At 38.7% G+C, this 19,698-nt stretch overlaps 1 protein-coding gene across 4 annotated transcripts in view; it reads right to left on the minus strand.

Moving 5' to 3' along the window:
• The window catches only part of RNF144B (ring finger protein 144B), a 156,026-nt gene that overhangs the window by 18,515 nt on the left and 117,813 nt on the right, over positions 1 to 19,698 (minus strand). For all 4 annotated transcript variants that reach the window (XM_033115532.1, XM_033115530.1, XM_033115531.1 and 1 more), the window contains 2 exons: positions 11,409 to 11,513; positions 1,563 to 1,623 (listed from right to left, as the gene is read on the minus strand). In XM_033115532.1, the coding sequence (XP_032971423.1) occupies positions 1,563 to 1,623; positions 11,409 to 11,498 (151 nt within the window). In that variant the 5' untranslated portion in view covers positions 11,499 to 11,513. The remainder of the gene's footprint in view (positions 1 to 1,562; positions 1,624 to 11,408; positions 11,514 to 19,698) is intronic.

A 19,698-nucleotide genomic window follows, 5' to 3' on the forward strand; every position in this document is an offset into this window, starting at 1 on the left:
ATGGCACTCGTTACCAGCCACATCCATCCATGAGTGAATACTTAAAATGTCTCTGTTGCAATAGTCATTTATTTTTATAATGGAGGACATTAGAATAAAGTGGGAGAATGGCAGGGCAGATGTTTGACACCATTCTCATCTGTAGCTATCACATCCAACAAATCAGCCTCTGATGCTATAGTGCTCAATCTAATCATCCCAAGTAGATGGATTAGGGCCAATATAAACTACCCATCATTAATTTCTCTAGTTAGCTCAGAATCTACACAGGACAGATGCATCAGGCTGTGTCTTCATCCATTAAACTTAAAATTCATCTGACTCCGCTGGTTCTGATACCGTGTTTGACAACATTCTATTTGCTAGCCTCCTATCTGCATCTTCCTATAGAGCAAAAATGTAATTCAAGCAATCTACCCCAAGAATTTTTTTAGTGAATTTCACTAAATATATCAGTCTTATAAATTTAGTTAAATGATCTACCCATGAGAAACGAATAAATCCGCTTTTGTCTTCTGAAAAAAATAAGCATAGGAGACCAAACCAGATCTTGGTCCTATATCGTGAATGCCATCTTGTGACTCCCCCGCAAGTATTCCTACCCTTACCCCCTTCATGCTTTACATGGTTTTTTTTCTTTTTTCATGTAAGAATTATATGTCAGGATAGTTGGAAAAATTAAATGAGATAAAGGTAATTGTGTTTGTCAAACCTACTGGCACGTGACAAATAAATGTACATTTTTTTCCCCTATCCTCATCTCTGAACTTTACGGATCCAGATTAAAAAGTTAGCAATCAAAAACTGTATGTTTATTTTATAAACTCAATGAGACACACTGGTCCGAAGAGTTCTAAGGGGAAACAATTCTCTAGTTCTCAGATATGGAAAAACAGACCATTTAGTTCAAGAACATATTAGGGTGTGACGGGAAGAAAAGGGCAACTAAAAAAGATCTATGAGAAGCCAAAAGGAGTGAAACAACAAAATAATTCCTACAGATAAAAAGGCAGTATAAATGTGAAAGCTATATTAATTACCCCAAGTCCAAAGACAGGAAGAAAATTAGTCCAGTACATTGTAAATCACATTAGAATGATACACTCAGCCATCACTATAATTACAAATGTAGTACCAAAAGAACAAATGGTAAATATTATAAGGAGCAGTAAAAATGTTTGGGCTGATTAATGTTTTGAAGTGATCTTCGTGAGTTTGAAAATTGTCAGTAAAACCAATTTTGAGGTCACTTTCCTTTGTAGTAATAGTACTGTTACTGTGAAACTTAGCCAACTTTTGCAGAACCTCTCTCACGTGAGCCAAAGTAAAAATACAAAACAAACAATATAAGGAAAGCTCTATTTCCTGCTAGTCTGTATTTTTTCTGGCTGTGGCTGAGAGAGTTGAAATTTTATGTTGCAATTACAGTTTTCCTCTTTCGGAGTACCTGGTGTCTTTGTTGACAGCCCACAGTGGCCTTCATCTTCCATGCAAGTTAGTGTAAAGATGACACATGTAAAATCACATTCACCATCAGGATAAAAAGAGGACTGCATACATACCTCGTTCAAATTTTAATCGCTGATAAAGTTGAAATTGATCCACAGGTACCAAACAGGCAATCTGAAAACAAAGACAATAGAAAGATGAGCTTTCAGTCATCGGAGCCCTGAGTTACCAGCCTTTTATGATCTCTCCTTCTTGTTTCACTTATTGTATATTCTCTGTATAATTTGTTTGCAAACTTCTTTTTCTCTGCATGGAACACAAGCACCAATCCCCAAATCATCCCCAATCCTCTGTCATGGACAGGAGTCGCTCAAGGCACCCACCAGTTACAGAACTCACTGACCATCTTCCATTCTTTGATCAGTGGCTACTAAGACCAGACAAAGAAATTTTTGGATTTCCTAAATTAGTTGTGTACATATAGAAAAGATGCTCTTTTTCTTGCTAGATTCATTTAAGGCGTTTTTAAAGAGTTATAGTTTGAGCTTTAGGACTCTTAAAAATTAAGGTCAAGTAGATAACGCCTCAGAAATGATAAAAACTTCATTTGTCACCTAGGGAACAGTACCTTGTGAGCAATATAAAAATCATTTCTTCTGACAAAAATCACTTCATGGGGCCCTTGGTTATCATGCATTGCCAAACATGCCTTAGTAGAAAAGAAGTGCCTAAGACATTCCTTGTGGCTAGATTCCCATTTCCAGCTCAGATGTAAATGGGAACCAAAGATTTCCTAGTAAACAACAATGATTCGTATCTAACCAAATGACACTTTAACCATTTTTAAATTGCATTTCACAGTCAGATGCAGGTAAAACTAACTGCTCTTAAACTGGCATTCTAAAAATAATAATTCCATTGATGTCAACATGCAAGTACATTCACATTGCTTAAAAGATTTATAACTGAGAAAAATCAAAGGATTTGATAGTAGGTTTCCAGACATTCAGCAAGTTGATACAGGACACAGTCTTAGCCTTGGCAAATCTGACTCTAAGGCATGACATATTTTTTGGTATACATATATCTCGTGGAAGTTCTTGTAACTAAAGGAAGTCTGCTTTGAGAAAACCGAAGTGAAAAAATGAGGTAGCTAAAATGACACTAAACAAATATAATACATTTTGAAAGGTATTCGACATCTAATCCTCCCCCTCATACACACACACACACAAAAAATCAATGTTTATTTTGCAAATGTATTAAACTAAGTTAGCTAAAATACATGAAGAGCAATAAAACAGGCAAGTTCCATTTTCTCCATTTCAAGTAAAGTGTGGTAAAACAAATCTAATTATAATATTTTTCTCCTGCTGGAAGAATAATGTTCTGGCACCTTAAAAAAACCCTCATTAGCAATTACTATAACAAATATGGTTAATTTTGTTATGTGTATTTTACCGTAATTTTTTAAAAGTATGGTTAGACTTTTATTACAGTGAAAGCCACTTTTGTTTCATCTGTTATAATACTACCTGGACAGGTTCCCTAAAAGACAAAGGTGTCTCAAATAAAATGCAGAGTTGGAGACAGAAGGTGCAGGCAAGTGAAAGCGTGGGAGGCAATCAGGAATCAGAGTTCAGCTCCTGACCTAGACATTGATTCATTTTAGGTGGAAGACAAATAATCTAATACTACTTCAACTTTTGGGCCAAGGTGACTTGGGGGATGATACTATCTGGGCTGAGAGACCTTAGTGATATTATATAAGTCTATTTTTAACACCCCTCGCCCAAAAAAAATCTATTGGAGGTTTTCGATTCTATGGGACATTTCTGTACGCTACTTGACACCACCTAAAATTGTTTCTGGACTGAAGAAGAATTTCTTCAAACCCCTCAAAATCAACCCCTACAAATTCTGATGATTTTCAATGACAAGCTGAGTCAAATACAGTTTATAAAAGACAAAACAAACAGGAGATAAAATATTTTAGACACAGATGAAATGCTAATGAGAAAAAAATGACAGAAATTAATGCAGTAAAAAGTCAACAACAGTAGAGGTGGATGTTTAAGGTTACAGATAAATTTCATCAGAGGACACATTACTGCCAACAGGGAGGTCAGAGGTCTCTAATTCTTTCTGTCTTTCACTCTATTTTGAATCTCCTATTTATTATTATTTTTTAGGTTGAAGGTTTATATGGAATTAAGGCTTACTAAGGTAAATTAATTTTTCTATTGAAATGTGTGACCAAAAAAAATTCTATCATTCCTCACTCTGTTTGATACTTTTGAAATAAAGACAATTCCCCAAACACACCACTCTTTTCCTCATCGCCACCACTTAGACTTGCATCTTCTCCACCGACCCACTGACAGTCTACTATGGGTAAAGCACTAGCTGGAAACCTAGGGATACAAAAGAGGAAGGAGGACAGAAACTGCCCTCAAGGGATTTAAATTACTCCGGAGACAATAAATATCACAAGTATTTAAAAAGATCTACTTCTTGATCTTATTATTTGTTGGATTTCACAGATTAGAGGAATTTGCCACAATATTTCTATCTCACTTTTGGCTTTAGATGAGAGAAAGCTGGATCAGATTTTTAAAAAAAGAAAAAAAAAAGATCCACAGTATAACTAATTCCCGGTTCCATTGTCATTTGGAACTAAGTCCTTATTGCTCAAGGTCTTTTACAATTATAAAATTGGGATGTTTTAGGATGATTATTGAAGGCTCAATCAGGCCACAGGTTAAAGGGCTAAGCCTTTTTTAAAAATATTTTTTAAAAAAAACAACTCACAAGGACTCTAAAATTGATTGTGAAACTGAAAATCCTAGAGAATAAGAGATTGTAAGAGCTGTCTTGTGGTATGCAATTATCCTCTTCCTGCCAACAGAAAAATTCCAAATCATTCAAAATCATACCAGGACATTCGTTTTTTACTTTTTTATTTTGAAATAATTTTAGACTTACAAAAAGTCACAAAAATTGTACAGAGTTCCTAAATCCCATCCCCCCATAGTCTCCTAATGTTAACACCTTACATAACCATAGTTAATAATTAAAATAATGAAATTTTCATTGATACAAAATAATTACTCTGCAGGCCTTATTCAGATTTCACAAATTGCCCGACAATGTTGTTGCTTTTTCAGTCCAAGATCCAGCTGAGAATACCACCCTGCATTCAGTTCCCATGTCTCCTTAGCCTTCTCGAATCTGGGGCAGTTCCACAGTCTGTGTTTGCCTTTCATGGCCTTGACATGTTTGAAGAGTCCAGGCCAGTTATTTTGTACGATGTTCTCCAATCTGGGTTTGTCTGATGTTTCTTCATGATTAGGTTAAGACTGGGCATTTTTGGCAAGAAGATCACAGAAGTAATATTGGGTGATCGGGAGGTACATAAGGGCAACCTGTCTCATCACTGGTGCTGTTAACTTTCTAACTTGGTTAAGGTGGTATTGGCCAGGTTGCTCCACCCTCTGCAATCAACAAGTATCCTGTAGGGAGATATTTTGAGATTCTGCAAATATCCTGTTTTTCATCATACCTTTGCCTGCTACTTTTTGTGTCTATCGATAATTCTTGCCTACGATAATTATTACTGTGTTATTTGCTTAATGATGATTTTCTATATCCATCACTCATTCTGTATGTGTTCATTAGACTTCTACTGTATGGAAGAACTGTCCCTTCTCCCCCATTTATTTGTTTATTCATTTATTTATTTAGGTCAGTATGGACTACTGATATTTACTTTACTCCGTGGTTTCTAACCCAAATCCATATTCAAGCAGTAGAACCAAATCCATATTCAAGCAGTAGAAACAAAGATATTTATATATCTTCTCAACAATCAAAAGACTACTTCCCTCAGTTCAACTACTAAAAAAAATACTTTACTTGATTTAAAGTTGTTTTTTGCTATTTCTCCTTTGAAATTTGGCTAATCTACCTGTTAAACAAAAATTTCTCTCTCCTCCTATCTAAGCATGGAAGACTCTTCCTCGTTATCATTCTAGAAATTCTTTCCAAAAAGAAAAAAAAAAGTTAATTCAACAAGAAAATAAATTCAGTTTCATTTTAATAGAACAAAAGCAATAATATCAGAACAATAACAATGAAAAGTTACTAACTACTGATAATCACCATCTTTTTTTTTTTTTCTGGTGAAAATAAACCTGGGGAAACTTATTAGTACCCAGTTCCTACTCTGCTGAAAGTCTTCACTTTCCATTCCATTCCTCCTGTAGCAGAGCCTAACCAGGGAAGTTAGAATACCTAACAGTGAATTGGATACATCCACAACTGAGAAGAAATCAACAGTGAGGCATACCCTGTTTACCATTATCTACTATGACCATAATATCTGAGCAGACCTCACCTCTGACATTGAAACTAGTCCTAGAAAAATCAAAGAAAAAAAGTGTGCAAACAGGGGAGCCTGCTTGCTAGAGAAGCATTTATGCTGAAAGTGGTATGTGTTCCCACAAGAAATATTGATAAATACAACATATAGTCTTTTAGTTAGGAAAACGAAATGGTTAAATCATAGAAAGAAGCTAGGGATCGGCTTCATGTAAGTATTGCCCCTCAAAGTCTAGAAAGCCAGCACAGAAGACAAGGGTAGGGGAGCAGGGAGAGTGGTGAGAAAACCCAGACTTTACTTGGTTTGGCCCTTTAAATCATACCTCTGCTACAGTTGCTTTTAGAAATTAAAGGACAAGGCTGAACATGAAATACAACAGACCAGTATATCTGGAGATGGAACTAACTACTAGTAGATCATGTCAAGGTTTTGGCAAATCTTGAGCTGCTATGACTTGCAAAAATACTGGCAAGAGAAACAGTACTAGTCTCATGGGTTAAGTGTCCAATCACATTAATACAGAAACTAAGAATGTTTCCTATCTCAACCCAGAAAATAAGAACTGTATTTCCTAACAGAAAAGAAAAAAAAAACCTGGCACATTCACTTAAGTGTAATAAACCAAACTCATCTCCTTACCTACATACTACATATCAAATCCTGGTTGAAGAAACAAGAAAGCATCATTATGTTAGAGTCAGATGGCAGGGTCCACTGGGGAAGCGAAGGGTAGGGCTGAATAGAATTCCAGGGTCAGGAATCTTTTTCACAGTTGCCTGCAGAGGGCTGCTTTTGCTATCCCCTTTTCACCTGTTCTGCAGATGCTTCATTCCCACCTTCCCACATCACCCCCTGCCTTTTCTCCCTCTGCTCATCTAGGGTAAAAGGGATATGCCTGTGTGCACATCCAGGTGACACGTTCAAACCACTGCTGCTCAGTTTTCTTCCACTTGCCTCCAGTTAAAGGAGAAACTAAAAAATATTATTCTCTACTTATATGCAGTTTTAAAACAAAGTTTTTAAAACGTTCTAAAACACAATTCAGCTGAGAATCTCAAAAATATCTATTCACTCTGGCATAAAAGATTCCTTTGTCCTTCGCCCTTCCAAAGTTTTACTCTTCTCCAGCCAACATAAATTGCAGCCAATGGTTATTATTACCGACAGACTCAACCCGTTCACTTCAGATCCTGAAACCCCAGTTACAGAAACATGGCCCGTTGCCTGGGCATCCTCACCTTTCCTGGGGCCCAGCTTCACACTGTGATCAACGGGAAGAGGGTTAAGAGGTGGCAAGTGGAAAAGAGGCAATGCTAAATGGTGATTGGCGGGAACACAGGGAGCTCTATAATTCCAGCAGCCTTTACCAAAGCCATCCTCAAAGAAAGGAGTAAAAACTGTTTCTTTTGCAAATGCAGTTTCAAATTCCCTAGCACTCTACTCCCGCCCTCCACCTCCCCTCTATCCTAGTCCTCCAGAGCGCCCTACACCAATCCCTTCCTAGAATTCTGGACCGCCATTCTCAGCCATCCTTGTCTGGTGCACACTGTGGCACTAGCAGGAAAAGGCAGGCTGGTCACTTCAGGGCTCCAGGGCTTGGAAGGAGGATTGGTGGGTGACAAGCTGCTCCCTGCCTTCCACTGGCAGCAGGAAGAAGTTCAATTTCTCAGGCGATGTCATGGTAGGTACAACTTAAATGGGTTGTGCGCTCACCACTCAAATTTTACACGGTCCAGACCGATGGTTCAGGCTCTCCCAGTAAGTGATGATATGCTATTAGGTTGATGCAAAAGTAATTGTGGTTTAAAAGGTTAAAAATAATTGCAAAAACCGCAGTTATTTTTGCACCAACCTAATACTTCCTAACACTACAAAGGAACTTCTTCAAGTAATCACCTTTTCAACAAGGCTACTGACTTCCAGGAAAGGCCTCGCCTAAACTAATGCTATCAGAACAATCTGTCCTGCCTTTCTTAATTCCATGTTGGGCAAGATCCCTGAATCAAGTACATTAGAAAAATCCCTGCAGAACCAAAGCTGAAAGTACCAGATGACAAAAGGAAGGAAAGTTTTATTTTTCCCTGGCTCCCGGTGGAGCACCTCTAGCCACAAGTCCTCCAGAGGCTCTGCCTCCCAGCAGCTTCCATGACATTGAAGGGGAAGCTGCCTTTCCTACTGTTTTCTGCATAAGCAAACAGCACTTGAACTGGCCATTAAATGCTTTGCTGATGATGCTAAGCCTGATAAATAAGACGCAGAGCCCCAGCTGAGCCAATTTGCAAGTATTAAGAAGGCGGGCAGGACCTAACTCCTGCAGGAGGCAGACAGATGGAGCCCAGCCAACTGTGTGAACTAGACCCACACGCAAGGAAGCACACAGAGGAAAGAGCTTCAGTGCCCAGTGTTCTTTGGAGAGAAGAAATGTTATGTGCAGTTTATAAGACAATGAATGATGAAGAACCATATCTTATAATAGAAATAGCAGCAGGACAAAGGGAACTTGAGCCTTAACCAGAATTATTTTTAACAAGTATATTTACATGTTACCTGTATAATTTTTTTAAAGGCGGAAAAAGTAGCCATGGGGATAGAATCCAGTCAAGCATAATGTGGATAAGCCCCATTGTCATATACTCAAGTAATATTTTGATTAAGAGCTATGTATTATAATAACTATATATGAGGAAACCTTGATGCAAAAGCAAGGCAGAAAGGAAGGTGGTACAACTGAAGTTCACGTGTGTATGGTATTTGCTTTGAAAGGAGTAGTCCCATATAAATTCATGAAGCTACCAATATTCCAATATGGTCGTCTATTCATTTCTCAGTTCAAAATGAGAGATAATCACCACCACCACCACCACTATCGTGTATTTTTATTCTGGGAAAAAAAAAATCTTGGCAAGTTTGTTGAAAACACGATTACTGTACATTCCTGCCCATCTTCAGTCAGGCTCTCAGCAAGACCAATAAGTAAAGAAAGGTCCGTTAATGCCCTGGAGTGTGTCTTCTTACTCATCTAATGGGAAACAGGCTTCGGAAAATTTAACAAATAACATAGTTTCGTTTGGAATATGTTTTTGTTCTGTTTTTTCAAATTCCCTTTTGTAATTTTTAAGAGCCATCCTGTGTTTGTTTGGTTTTAATACAGCCTAAAAAGTAAAATTGTTTTTAGAGTAAAACTGGGTAAATGGAATCAGAACGAGGAAGGCGTGAATGAGAACGGGTACAATGGGAAAAGGGGGATGATTAAAAAGGAGACAAGAATTATGGGGGGATATGAAAAGAAAATGTCTATACTAAGAAAAGCAGAGAAATGAAGCTCTGTTCTAGAGGACGGTGAGACAAACGGTAGCCTTTCTTCACTCACTCGTCTGAACACATTTGCCCTAACGTTTGATATCCAAGGTGTCAGCGGCTAATGGTCACTGAAAGGTCTAGAACAACACTATGCAATCGAACTTTCTGCTATGATGGACATGTCCTATACTGGGCTGTCCAAACTGGTAGCACTAGCTGCATGCGGCTACTGCACACTTGAAATGGGATTAGTGCCACCAAAGAAATGCATTTTTTATCGTATTTAATTTTAATTAATATCATTGTAAATAGCCACACGTAGTTAGTAGCTACCGGATCGGACACCACAAGTCTAGAATGCAGGACTGTGACTAGTTTCAAAGGCTAGTTGTGAAACTTCACCAAACTGTACATTTATGTTTATTAGCTTTCGCATACAGGAATAAGACTTCATCTGAGACACAGTTCCTGTTGCCCACTCCATCTCACGCTTTCCACTTTTATAATTACCCTGTTCCTGCGAAAATAAGACATAGCTGGACCATCATCTCTAATGCGCCTTTTGGAGCAAAAATTAATATAAGACTGGGTGTTATATTATATTATATTATGTAAAACCCAGTCTTATATTAATTTTTGCTCCAAAAGACGTATTAGAGCTGATGGTCCGGTTAGGTCTTATTTTCAGGGAAACACGGTATCTGACTCCTTACCAGTTCAACATGTCTGTGCTCGATCAGAAGCGCCAGGAGGATAGCACTAGGCTTGTTGTATTCAGCTTTCTATCCTGGCCTGGAACAGGGCCCGGCAGACTGTGCACTTTTGTTCACTCTCATGTCTGATCATCAGAGAAGCAAGTCAAAGGAAGCATCTTTCTTAGAAAGAGTAAGCATAGAAAGATGTCCCTGCATACCTGAGCCTCATTTTAAAAACGATTTCTGGGTTGCACAAACCAATAGGATTCTTGGCAGCTAGCCTAATCTTTCCCCACTTTAATTCCCTTCTGCCCATGACTCACAAAAATAAGCAATATCGCTCATCACAGGCTTTACATACTCAAAACTACACTTTTATCAAAAAACCCATTATTTCATGATTTTCCTAAAATGAATCACTTCTAAACCATTATGTATTCCTTTGATTCTTCCCCCCAAAAAAACCACGTAAAGCTCATTTGTACCACTTAGCTGATATTCCATAAGCTGAACACAGGATACCAGAGGCCGGTAGGTCAGAAATGGTCTATAACATCTGACTGCTTTGCTTACAAAGCAAAAGATGTATATGTAAAACCATATATATTTGTAATAAAACATGCATATATACATATACAGGCACGCGCACACACACACACACACACACATACATATGCACACGTATATATCTCTATACACACACACATACTACTGAGCTTCAAGTCCTTTATCCTACTCTTAAAGCGATATAATTATGGTGGTCAAAAAGGATTAAATTCTAGCTCTTCTGCTTTTTTAGATATGCACTTTTGGGAAATTAATTAAATGCTCTAGGCTTCAGTTTTGCAAGTTCATTGAAAGGATTAGATACTATACTGGCTAGGAAAGCAACTGGAAGAGTGCCTGATGCACAGCAGCTGTGATGTGTTTGCTGACTGAAGAACCTATTTCATCTGTTTCTTGAAACCTCTTTGAGACTCTTACCAAGCCCCTAAGAATGGACAAGAGTTGGTTATATTCTGATTTAAAGTGAGCAGGATCTAAAGATTAAAAACAGAATTAAGGGCAAGCTACTGATTGGGGATTGAAGAAACAAAGGAAAGAGATATATCACAGTCTCACGAAAATGGAAGCACTCACTCAACAAGGGCATTTCTGAAGCCTGATAAAGATTAAATGAAAGGCCTTTCTCTGCCTTTGGAAATAGTTCAACTCAGACTACCTTCATAGAATCAAATGTGTAGTTTATTGTCCATACCTGTGGCTAATCTGTTATCTGTTTATCTTTAGAGTATTAAAGATCACAAGACCATTCAGCCTCCAAACCTCACATTTGATAAATTTTATTTCTACACCTTTGCCTATTCTAGAGCTTCTTCAACATTCAGATAGCATTTATAATTAGAACGGAGGGAAATAACAGCTTTAACTTTAGAGAATCTAAAGGTATGTAGCTATAAAGTACTCCTTTAAAACGTTAACCTCTGTCTTTTGTTTCTTGACTCCCTGGGAAGGAAGCACATCAGAGTCAAGATCCTAGGAAACAATGTCAACAGGAAAGAGGGGAAGACACTCGTCCATACCTCAGCTTCCTGCAGCGTACCATGGTTTAGGCACACCATGTCAGGACAAGTGATGGGAGACCCACATCCTTCTCGGATTGCCAGCTGCATATACTGTTTCAGGCACTAGAAGAAGAAAAAAGACAGACAATTACTCACCACATTACAGTAGGGCAAAGGTTACAAAACTATCACTGCCTCTTCTTCGTCACTGGGCAGTCCTGGGGCTCTTGCACTCAGGGAAATATAAGTTATCACACGTGTGGATACTAAGAGCCATCACTGAGGAAAGAATGCAGAGACAGGCAATTAATTATGCATGACTCCATCCTAAGACTATTGAGTTTATTCAAAGCAACAAGCGAAATTCCTGTATGCTCACACATTTTATCCACTATAGATTGGGAAAAGGAGAAACACTCTGTTACATTAATGGCTAAAGCCTTCTTTTTACTTTTTTTTTTTTTTAAACTTACGTGACTGCCCAATTTCATTTTTATCTAGTGGTCCTCTCCCTCAAAGTTTGCCCCAAAGTAGAACTGTGACCCTCGTGCTGAGCTAGCGAAACAAAATCAAAATGAGAGTAAGGCACTGACTTATCCAGGAACACCCGTAACAGCAAATACACCTGGAAAAGATAATTTCCAAGACAATTTAGGAGAATGAGACTTTCCCAAAATTATGGGCCTTGGTATGCTATGATGAGTAGAACCTGGGGAAAGAAAAAATTAGATAGAAAAAAAGAAACCCGGAGAGACGAGGGAGAACACCGAGGACAAACTTGATCCACTCATTGCCTGTTGCACCCGGATCTTGGGCAGTGTGTGGAGATACGAGTCAGAATGAGAAAGCTGGAGACAGAACTGATATCATGGAGACCTCTAACCCCTCCCTTATCCCTCCTAACCCATCCCCACATGCTCATAGGAAACTGAACGCTATAGTTCCAGAAGATAAAACTCTTCAGATATTCAAAAGTTGGCTCCTCAATTTCTACCAACTTGCTCTTAATTGGTCAGCTCTTTTCTATAGCCATGATGAAAAAAATCAACCTCAAATGTTTGAGAAGGACAGCCCCAAAATCCATAAGCTAGTCCATGAATTAATGACTCTCGCAAAGTGATCATTATTTATAATTGGGTTCAGATCTTTCATATTTATACATTTATGTATCAACCTGCTACACGAAAAGTATTGCAAAGCACCAACCTTTTATAAAACCTTAACTATGAAATAAATTCTATGGTCAGACTACTGATGACATAATTTTGAAATCTATTCCTTTCATTGATCATCTTTATTCATTTTCCCCATCTGAAAATAAAAATAATATCACAATTGTATTATTTCAAGAAAACTAATCATGTATTTCTCTGATTGAAATTACTGTTACAATATACTAATGAATCAACGACTAAGGCAAACCATTTAAACCAGATTTGCATCTCTTCAAGTACTTAATAATTCCCTTCTCCAAGGAGTCCATTTTTTTCCTATGATGTTCATCACGAAAAAAAACAAAACAAAACTAGAAAATAACCTAAATATCCAAAGTAGAAGAACACGTAAATAAATTATGCTAAATTCATGTAATGGAATGCTGAAGAATCATGAAAAATATTTTCAAATGATGTTTAAAGACATGAGAAAGTGCTCATGATTTAGTATGAATTGGGGTATAAAAGATACCTGGAAGCAGGGGTCTTCTTAAGTCACTCTTCCCCTACAGTTGACTGCAATATAGATATTATATTTTAACTTTCACTTTCTTGTTCAAGACAAGAGTGAACAATCACTTTTGCTAGGAGTTACGGTGCCAAACACGGTCTTCAGTGCTCAGAAAAGTGGTCAACAGGAGAGAGCAGCAGCAAGGAAATATGGGGAAGAAGTTCAACGGGCAGGCAAAGCCCAAGAGAAACGGCAGGTGGCTCACAAAAAGGAGTGTCATACCAAGGGACATATGAATAAATGATGGGAAGACTTGTCCACCCCACTCTGCTCCTGAGAACCTCTCAGCCTTCCATCTGCCACACAGACTCCAGTGTTACTACCTTGGTCACCCCAGCTGCTACTTGAAATTTAAGTAGAAAAATTCTGAAAATATATGGTCTCTAGGCTCAAGGGGAAGGTATCTGAGGAAAACAAAGTGAACAGTGCTATGTATGACATCAGTCAAATCCTAGTATCTGGGCTATAGCCCCCGCACCACTGTCAGGAGACAATGGTAACGTTACTTAAACTAAGACCCAGACTTGCTTCCCTTAATTTTTAAAATGGGGACAATGATAGCTGTATGGTTACCTCACAGGATTTAAAACATTCACACACACAAACATAGACCTGAAATTTTATATATGGATGCCCTTTGAAAATCTGCCAGTTGCTGAATATTTGGTCATATTTCTATTCCCCTTCACCTGGTGGTCTTAGACTTTCTGTCAAAAACTTTGAGGGGAAATGTTAATCCTTTGACCTTCTCAGATTATCCTTTTTCCACTCCCTGCAGGGGACCAGTTAAGCCACTGATGGTAGAGAAGTTCCAAACAGAACAAATATTTGTGAGAGAACATCCCACACACCTCTATTCAGGCTTCTCCTTAGAATTTTTTTGCTCTATTGAAAAAACTGAGGGTTAAATAGGGACTAAAACGATTATGGGAGTCTTTATAGGCACACACACGCGCACACACACACACACACACACACACACACAAATCATGTCCACTTATATTACAAATTTGTAAAGTTGAAATCTAAGCTTTCCCAAGAGTTTAGATTGGATGTTCTATTTACTAATGTCATGTTTGGAGGTACACTGCACCCACAATACATAAATGCAATGAATTTTTAAACTTCCCACAAGTACTCTCCTGGCCACAACATTACGTGACCCATGATTTTAGGAGAGGAGTTAGAGCTGTGTACACCAACTACAGGGTGTAAGTATATATAACCTATGTACCCTTGTTTTAAATTCTAAGAAACACTGGTTCAAGAGAGAGATTTGTCAGAGCAGGCACATGACATTCCATCACTAGGGGCCTGCATTTCTATTCAAAGGCGAAGAAAGAAAACAACTAGTTCTAGTTATTTCTTCTTACTGAATTTTCAAGTACCTTAGGTTCATAATATGCCTTCATTTAGCTATCACTAAAAATGTAATCTTGAACTCTCCTGCTCTTCTTCAAAAACCTCTGACTAAAGCACAAAAGAACCGAAAACATCCACATGAATCCCCGTGCGTGTTACACGAACCAAACATAAGTAAACGGTTAACAATTCTGGCAGAAACTGGAATCCAGCTTGTAAATAAAGACAGAGAAACACAGAAAGAGAAAAAAACAACAACCATCATTTAGTCACATCGGAAAAAGATTACATTCCAATAAACAATAGCATTAAACAGATGTCTAAATATGCAATTTCTGTAACAGCTAACAAGTTCTAAGGGAAATGTTTCAAATAGAACATTTCAAAAATCCTGATGACCAAAGAAAGAAACAATTTTTCTTTTGAATGGTCAACATTTCACTTAATTAGTTTGGTAGAACACAGAAACATTTTTTGGTCATGCTGTGTCATGCATAGTAATAAGGATTGTTCCTTAAAAATCATTCTATAGCCCTCAAGGATTCAAATGGGATCTAACCAAGGATTTAACCATCAAACACTTGGTGAACCAGATGACTTGTATTCTCTCTCCAACACTGAGAACCAATGAATTATGCACAATGGAACCTTTCCAGAAAGAGTTTTCTCCTAGACCTGTAAGGGGTGTTATTTTTCCAATGTACTAGAAGGTATTCTTCATAGGTGTTTTCATCTATTAGGTGGACAAGGCAAAAGGGGCTACAACATTTAGAAAAAGCTCCTACAGATCCAACAAAGAACAATATACATATGTGTACATATATACATATATATTTACAATATAGTCACTCTTTCTCTGTCACTAAATATAACCTTTCTTAAAATTTTTCTCTAAGAAAAAAAATGCAATGAGTAGTCGGTGGAACTGGATACTAATAATTAAGACTGAAGTACAAGCTCTAAAGTTGCGTCGGCATCTTGGGCAAATTATTTACCTATGCAGGTACAGCACTCTCAATTATAAAATGGGACAATACCACATGCCTAGCCTACTCTCAGGGAAATGGCGAGTCTTTCATGAGGGTAAATACATAAAAATACAATGAAAAGTGAAAAGAAATATGCCAACATAAAGCATAACTGGAAAACGGATAGGCAGGCATGCAGACATGAAAGTCCCCAAACAGATGTGACTCCTGGGGACCTCACAACAGTGGGAAGGGGAGGTAAGAGGAGAACAGGTATTGTTGGGAGGAAGGAGATAATGGGTACTATTAGCTGAAAGTTTAAAATGATCCCCAGGCCCTTGGATGCTTCTGGATGAGGGTTCTGGAGTTCTGAACGAGGTCCAAGAAGGACTGGCAGCCCACCTGGCTTGAAACTGAGTTGGTAAAGTATTGACCTTAGGTTTCCCATCCCTAACTCAGCCATGGGTGGGAAGGAAGGTGATGAAGGGGAAAGTACCTACAGGCCAAAACCGAGACAGGCCTTGAGTTTAAAAGTTTGGTTTTGATCATTCCTGGTACAATGAAGTACACTAAAATGAATACTTAATAAAATGTGGACTAACGCATCTTTGCCTCCATACACAATTACAGCATAATGTCTCAAGAGTGTTCTAAATAACATCTTCTATCGAGGCCAATATTCTGCTTCCTCCACTTCAGACGATGATCTCTACACGTGATCCAAGACTAAAGCCTTCTTTGTTGGATGCTGTTGAGTTAAATTATTAGTAAAGTCAACATGGTATATCTCTCCCAATTCAAAAGACTTTTAACACTCCAAAAGCATCCTGATTTGGAAATGCATAATGGTTTGAAAAACTCAAATAAATCAGTAATCTATAGCTAGGCAGTAAGTTGTATCCCAGTATGGTATGATTCTAAAACTGTTTTTATAAAAAGAACCCTTTCAGAAACCTTGGCTTTTCACAAATATGATATTACCAGTGATGGGATTGACCTTCACGCCCCTCTAACCACATAGGACATCAGAGGATGGATAGGAAAACTTGGCACCAGAGGACTGAAAAGAAGCCTCACATGAAAAAACAAGCTGTAAGCGCCGTGAAAAAGAGATCTTAGTTTTACAGTTCTCATCCTAAACGGCTCTTATTCGAGAACGCCTTCCTTGCTTTGTCCCCAGTCTGGCACAATGCCCAGCCCATCTGCTCTCACAGCACTGTGAGGCCCAGCTAGCGCAGTACTTTTCAAACCAGGTGCAAAGGTGTGTTCTTGGGATCCCAGGCGTTCTTCCTGGCAAAGTAGTTATCCATTTTATGTTGATTTAATCATATTGATAAAAGCATACTTTAGACCACCTCAGGGAATACTCCCTTTCCACTGAATTTTAATGCTCACGTTTGTGTCTGTGGTACAGTCTTGCTTTGCCAGGTAGGAATGCTATCATTGTCACAGGCAGATGGAAATACTATGGAAGTATCTGGGCACAGCAAGAACTGTGTAAGTCAAGATTTTTAGTGATTCCGACACAGAAAAGTGGCTAGATCATTGAATTACCTCTTGTTCATTGGAACATGCCAAGCTCAGAGCCTACCTATGAAAACTGATGGAGTGGAAACTAAATATTAATAGCATCCATTACATCAATAGTCACTTAAATTTTGTTGGTCTACAATTTTGGATAATATGCAGCTTATACATGTTCTCATTTAAGAGATACTAAGTCTACATGCGCTTATACCTTGTGTTATGCTTATATAAGTTTCAGTGAGAGTATAAGAAAAGTAATTTTAAAATAGCTCAGTATTGGGGTTCCAAATATTTTCCCCTTCAAAAAGGAAACCATATAAATCCATCAAAAGGACTAGAACACTGTGATTCTTGATTGGCAGTAGGGCTGGTGGTATGGCATCTTCTCTTGAGGACTTATCAGAACAGCAGACTATCCAAAGAGAATTTTATAAACTATACAATTACACCCCCTCCCCCAATTCTCCAGACGACTCGGCTCTTCCTCCCTACTTTCCAGTATTCTCATCACCACCTTAGGTAACACCAGATGTTAACAATTGAAGTATTTCATTCACGTCAACAGTGCAGCGCGTATCACCCTGCATTGCAGGTGTCTATGTACTAGGTTGTCTCCCCAGTAGTCTATGTTAGGTCATTGGAATTCACCCCTGGTCATTCGCAAAAGGTGAAAAAAATTCACAGACTCAGCCTGAAATGAGGAGAGCAAGGAAGTAAGTTTATTCAAGAAGAAAGATGCTGGCATAGAAGTTGCCGGGGCAGAAAACTGCACCTAACTTCAGGTTAGCTTTTTCTTATGTAGGAAAGGGTAGGTAAGTTTCCTTACAGCAGGAGATGTGACGTATAGACTGAGGTAATTTGATTGACATACGTTAGTTACATAACTAGTTTCTTTCTGCTCATGCTCTTACCCAGAATGCATATAGAAAAACCCACGGTGGAGGCCAAGCCTTAATGTTCATTCCATTCTAATTACATTATAATTAGGCTAGAGTTCAACTAACGGGCAGATTTCAACAGTTTATGAATGTGTGAAGAACCAGTTCACAGCAGTTGGGTCTTATCTCCTCTTTTTATGAGGGTTTAAACATCTTAGATTTATTTCTAGGGGATGAGCCTGGGCAGTTCCTGGGGAGGGGATGCAGGCCTGGGCAGTTCCCCTTCAGGTTCACTTTTATTAACCCTTTTCTGCCTCATCAGTCTAGGAGTTCCGTCAGGGTCTGGATCATATCTTAATCCTCTTCATATCCCCTAGAAACATCTATCACAGGATCTAGCACATGGTAGACACTCAGACGTCTATTGGAGCTGAAAGCCTGAATCTACCACTTAAGAGCTTGGTGGAAAACTCCGTCAACTCCAATCACTGAAACATATAAACCCATCCCACCTGCATCCTTCCTCCCTTCTTCCTTCCTTTGACACAGAGGAGCCAAATCTGCCTTACAGAGCCAAGTCCACTATTTTCTATTTTCTAGTTCCCCATGCCTCCTGCCTTTCAGGAAATGATCTATTTTCTTTCTCATGTCTTGAATTTTTCCCTACCTTTTGGATCTTTCTTAAGCAGTTAAACGTGTTAAAAAAAAAATCCTAATTAAAGAAAAATAATGATAAAACAGCCAAGAAAAACAGCCCTCCCTTACTCCTTTTCCTGGCTAGCTACTTCCTTCTTTATTCTTCTCCTCTTCACCACCAAATATTTGAAAGTGTTGTCTGCCCTCACTTCCCTCATTCCTTCACCCAACGCCATGACTGCTCCTCCCATATAACTTCACAAGTGATTGTCCACAGTTGTCAGTGATCTCCATGTGTCAATGAATCCAACACACATTTGTTTCCTCTCTGACCCCTCAGCCACAGAAGACACACTTAACCACTCCCACTTTCTTGCAATGTTCTCTTCCCTTGCCTCTAGAATTCCATACTTCTCTGATTTTCATTCTTCCTCTCTGGGCATTCTTTCTCAAATTCTTTCATTTTCCTCGACTCAGTTTTTAAAGGCTGAAATTTCAGGATGGGATATAAACTCTCTTCTCTCTTGACACTTCCTTTTTGGTCACCTCATTAACTAGACATAACCACTTGTTCCGACCCACTGCCTACTTACTCTCAGGTCCATTCCCCACTCCCTTGCCCTGCTCTGAAATGCAGAGAATCTATTTCCCAGGTTCCAGGAAGACTTGGCCAATGGGAGGTAGTATGGAAAGAATGGAGGGAATGAGCCAGGGCACCCCACCCCCAACTCTTTCCCATCTCAGTAAATAGAACCAATTACCCAGTTGCTTAGCCAGAAAAAACACCATCATCCTTGATTCCTCTTTTCCTCAAACTCCACAACCAAAACATGTCCCAAATCTAACTACTTCTTACCACTCCCACTGTAATTCAGGTCACTATCACCTCTTTCAAGGACCCCCTGTAGTCACTTTCTCACTGGTCTCTTGGCTTCTACTCCACATAGCAGCCAGGATGCTGTTTGTACATCTTTTAAAAATATAAACCATATTTTATTCTCCTGCCCAAAACCCTCCAATAAATGTGCATCTCATTTAGACTGCCTCTCAAACTCCTTACCGCGTCTCACAAGATCCTAAGGGTTTGGATTACTAGCTACTGCTAGGAGCTCATTTCAAACACATTGCCCCTGTGGACGAAAAAAGCGCCACATACTAAACCTGACAAGCGCAGGGGAGGGCCTGCATGGCAGGCCCTACAAACTCAGAGAC

The sequence above is a fragment of the Rhinolophus ferrumequinum genome, chromosome 9, assembly GCF_004115265.2.
Source record: "Rhinolophus ferrumequinum isolate MPI-CBG mRhiFer1 chromosome 9, mRhiFer1_v1.p, whole genome shotgun sequence".
Classification (NCBI taxonomy): Eukaryota; Metazoa; Chordata; class Mammalia; order Chiroptera; family Rhinolophidae; genus Rhinolophus; species Rhinolophus ferrumequinum.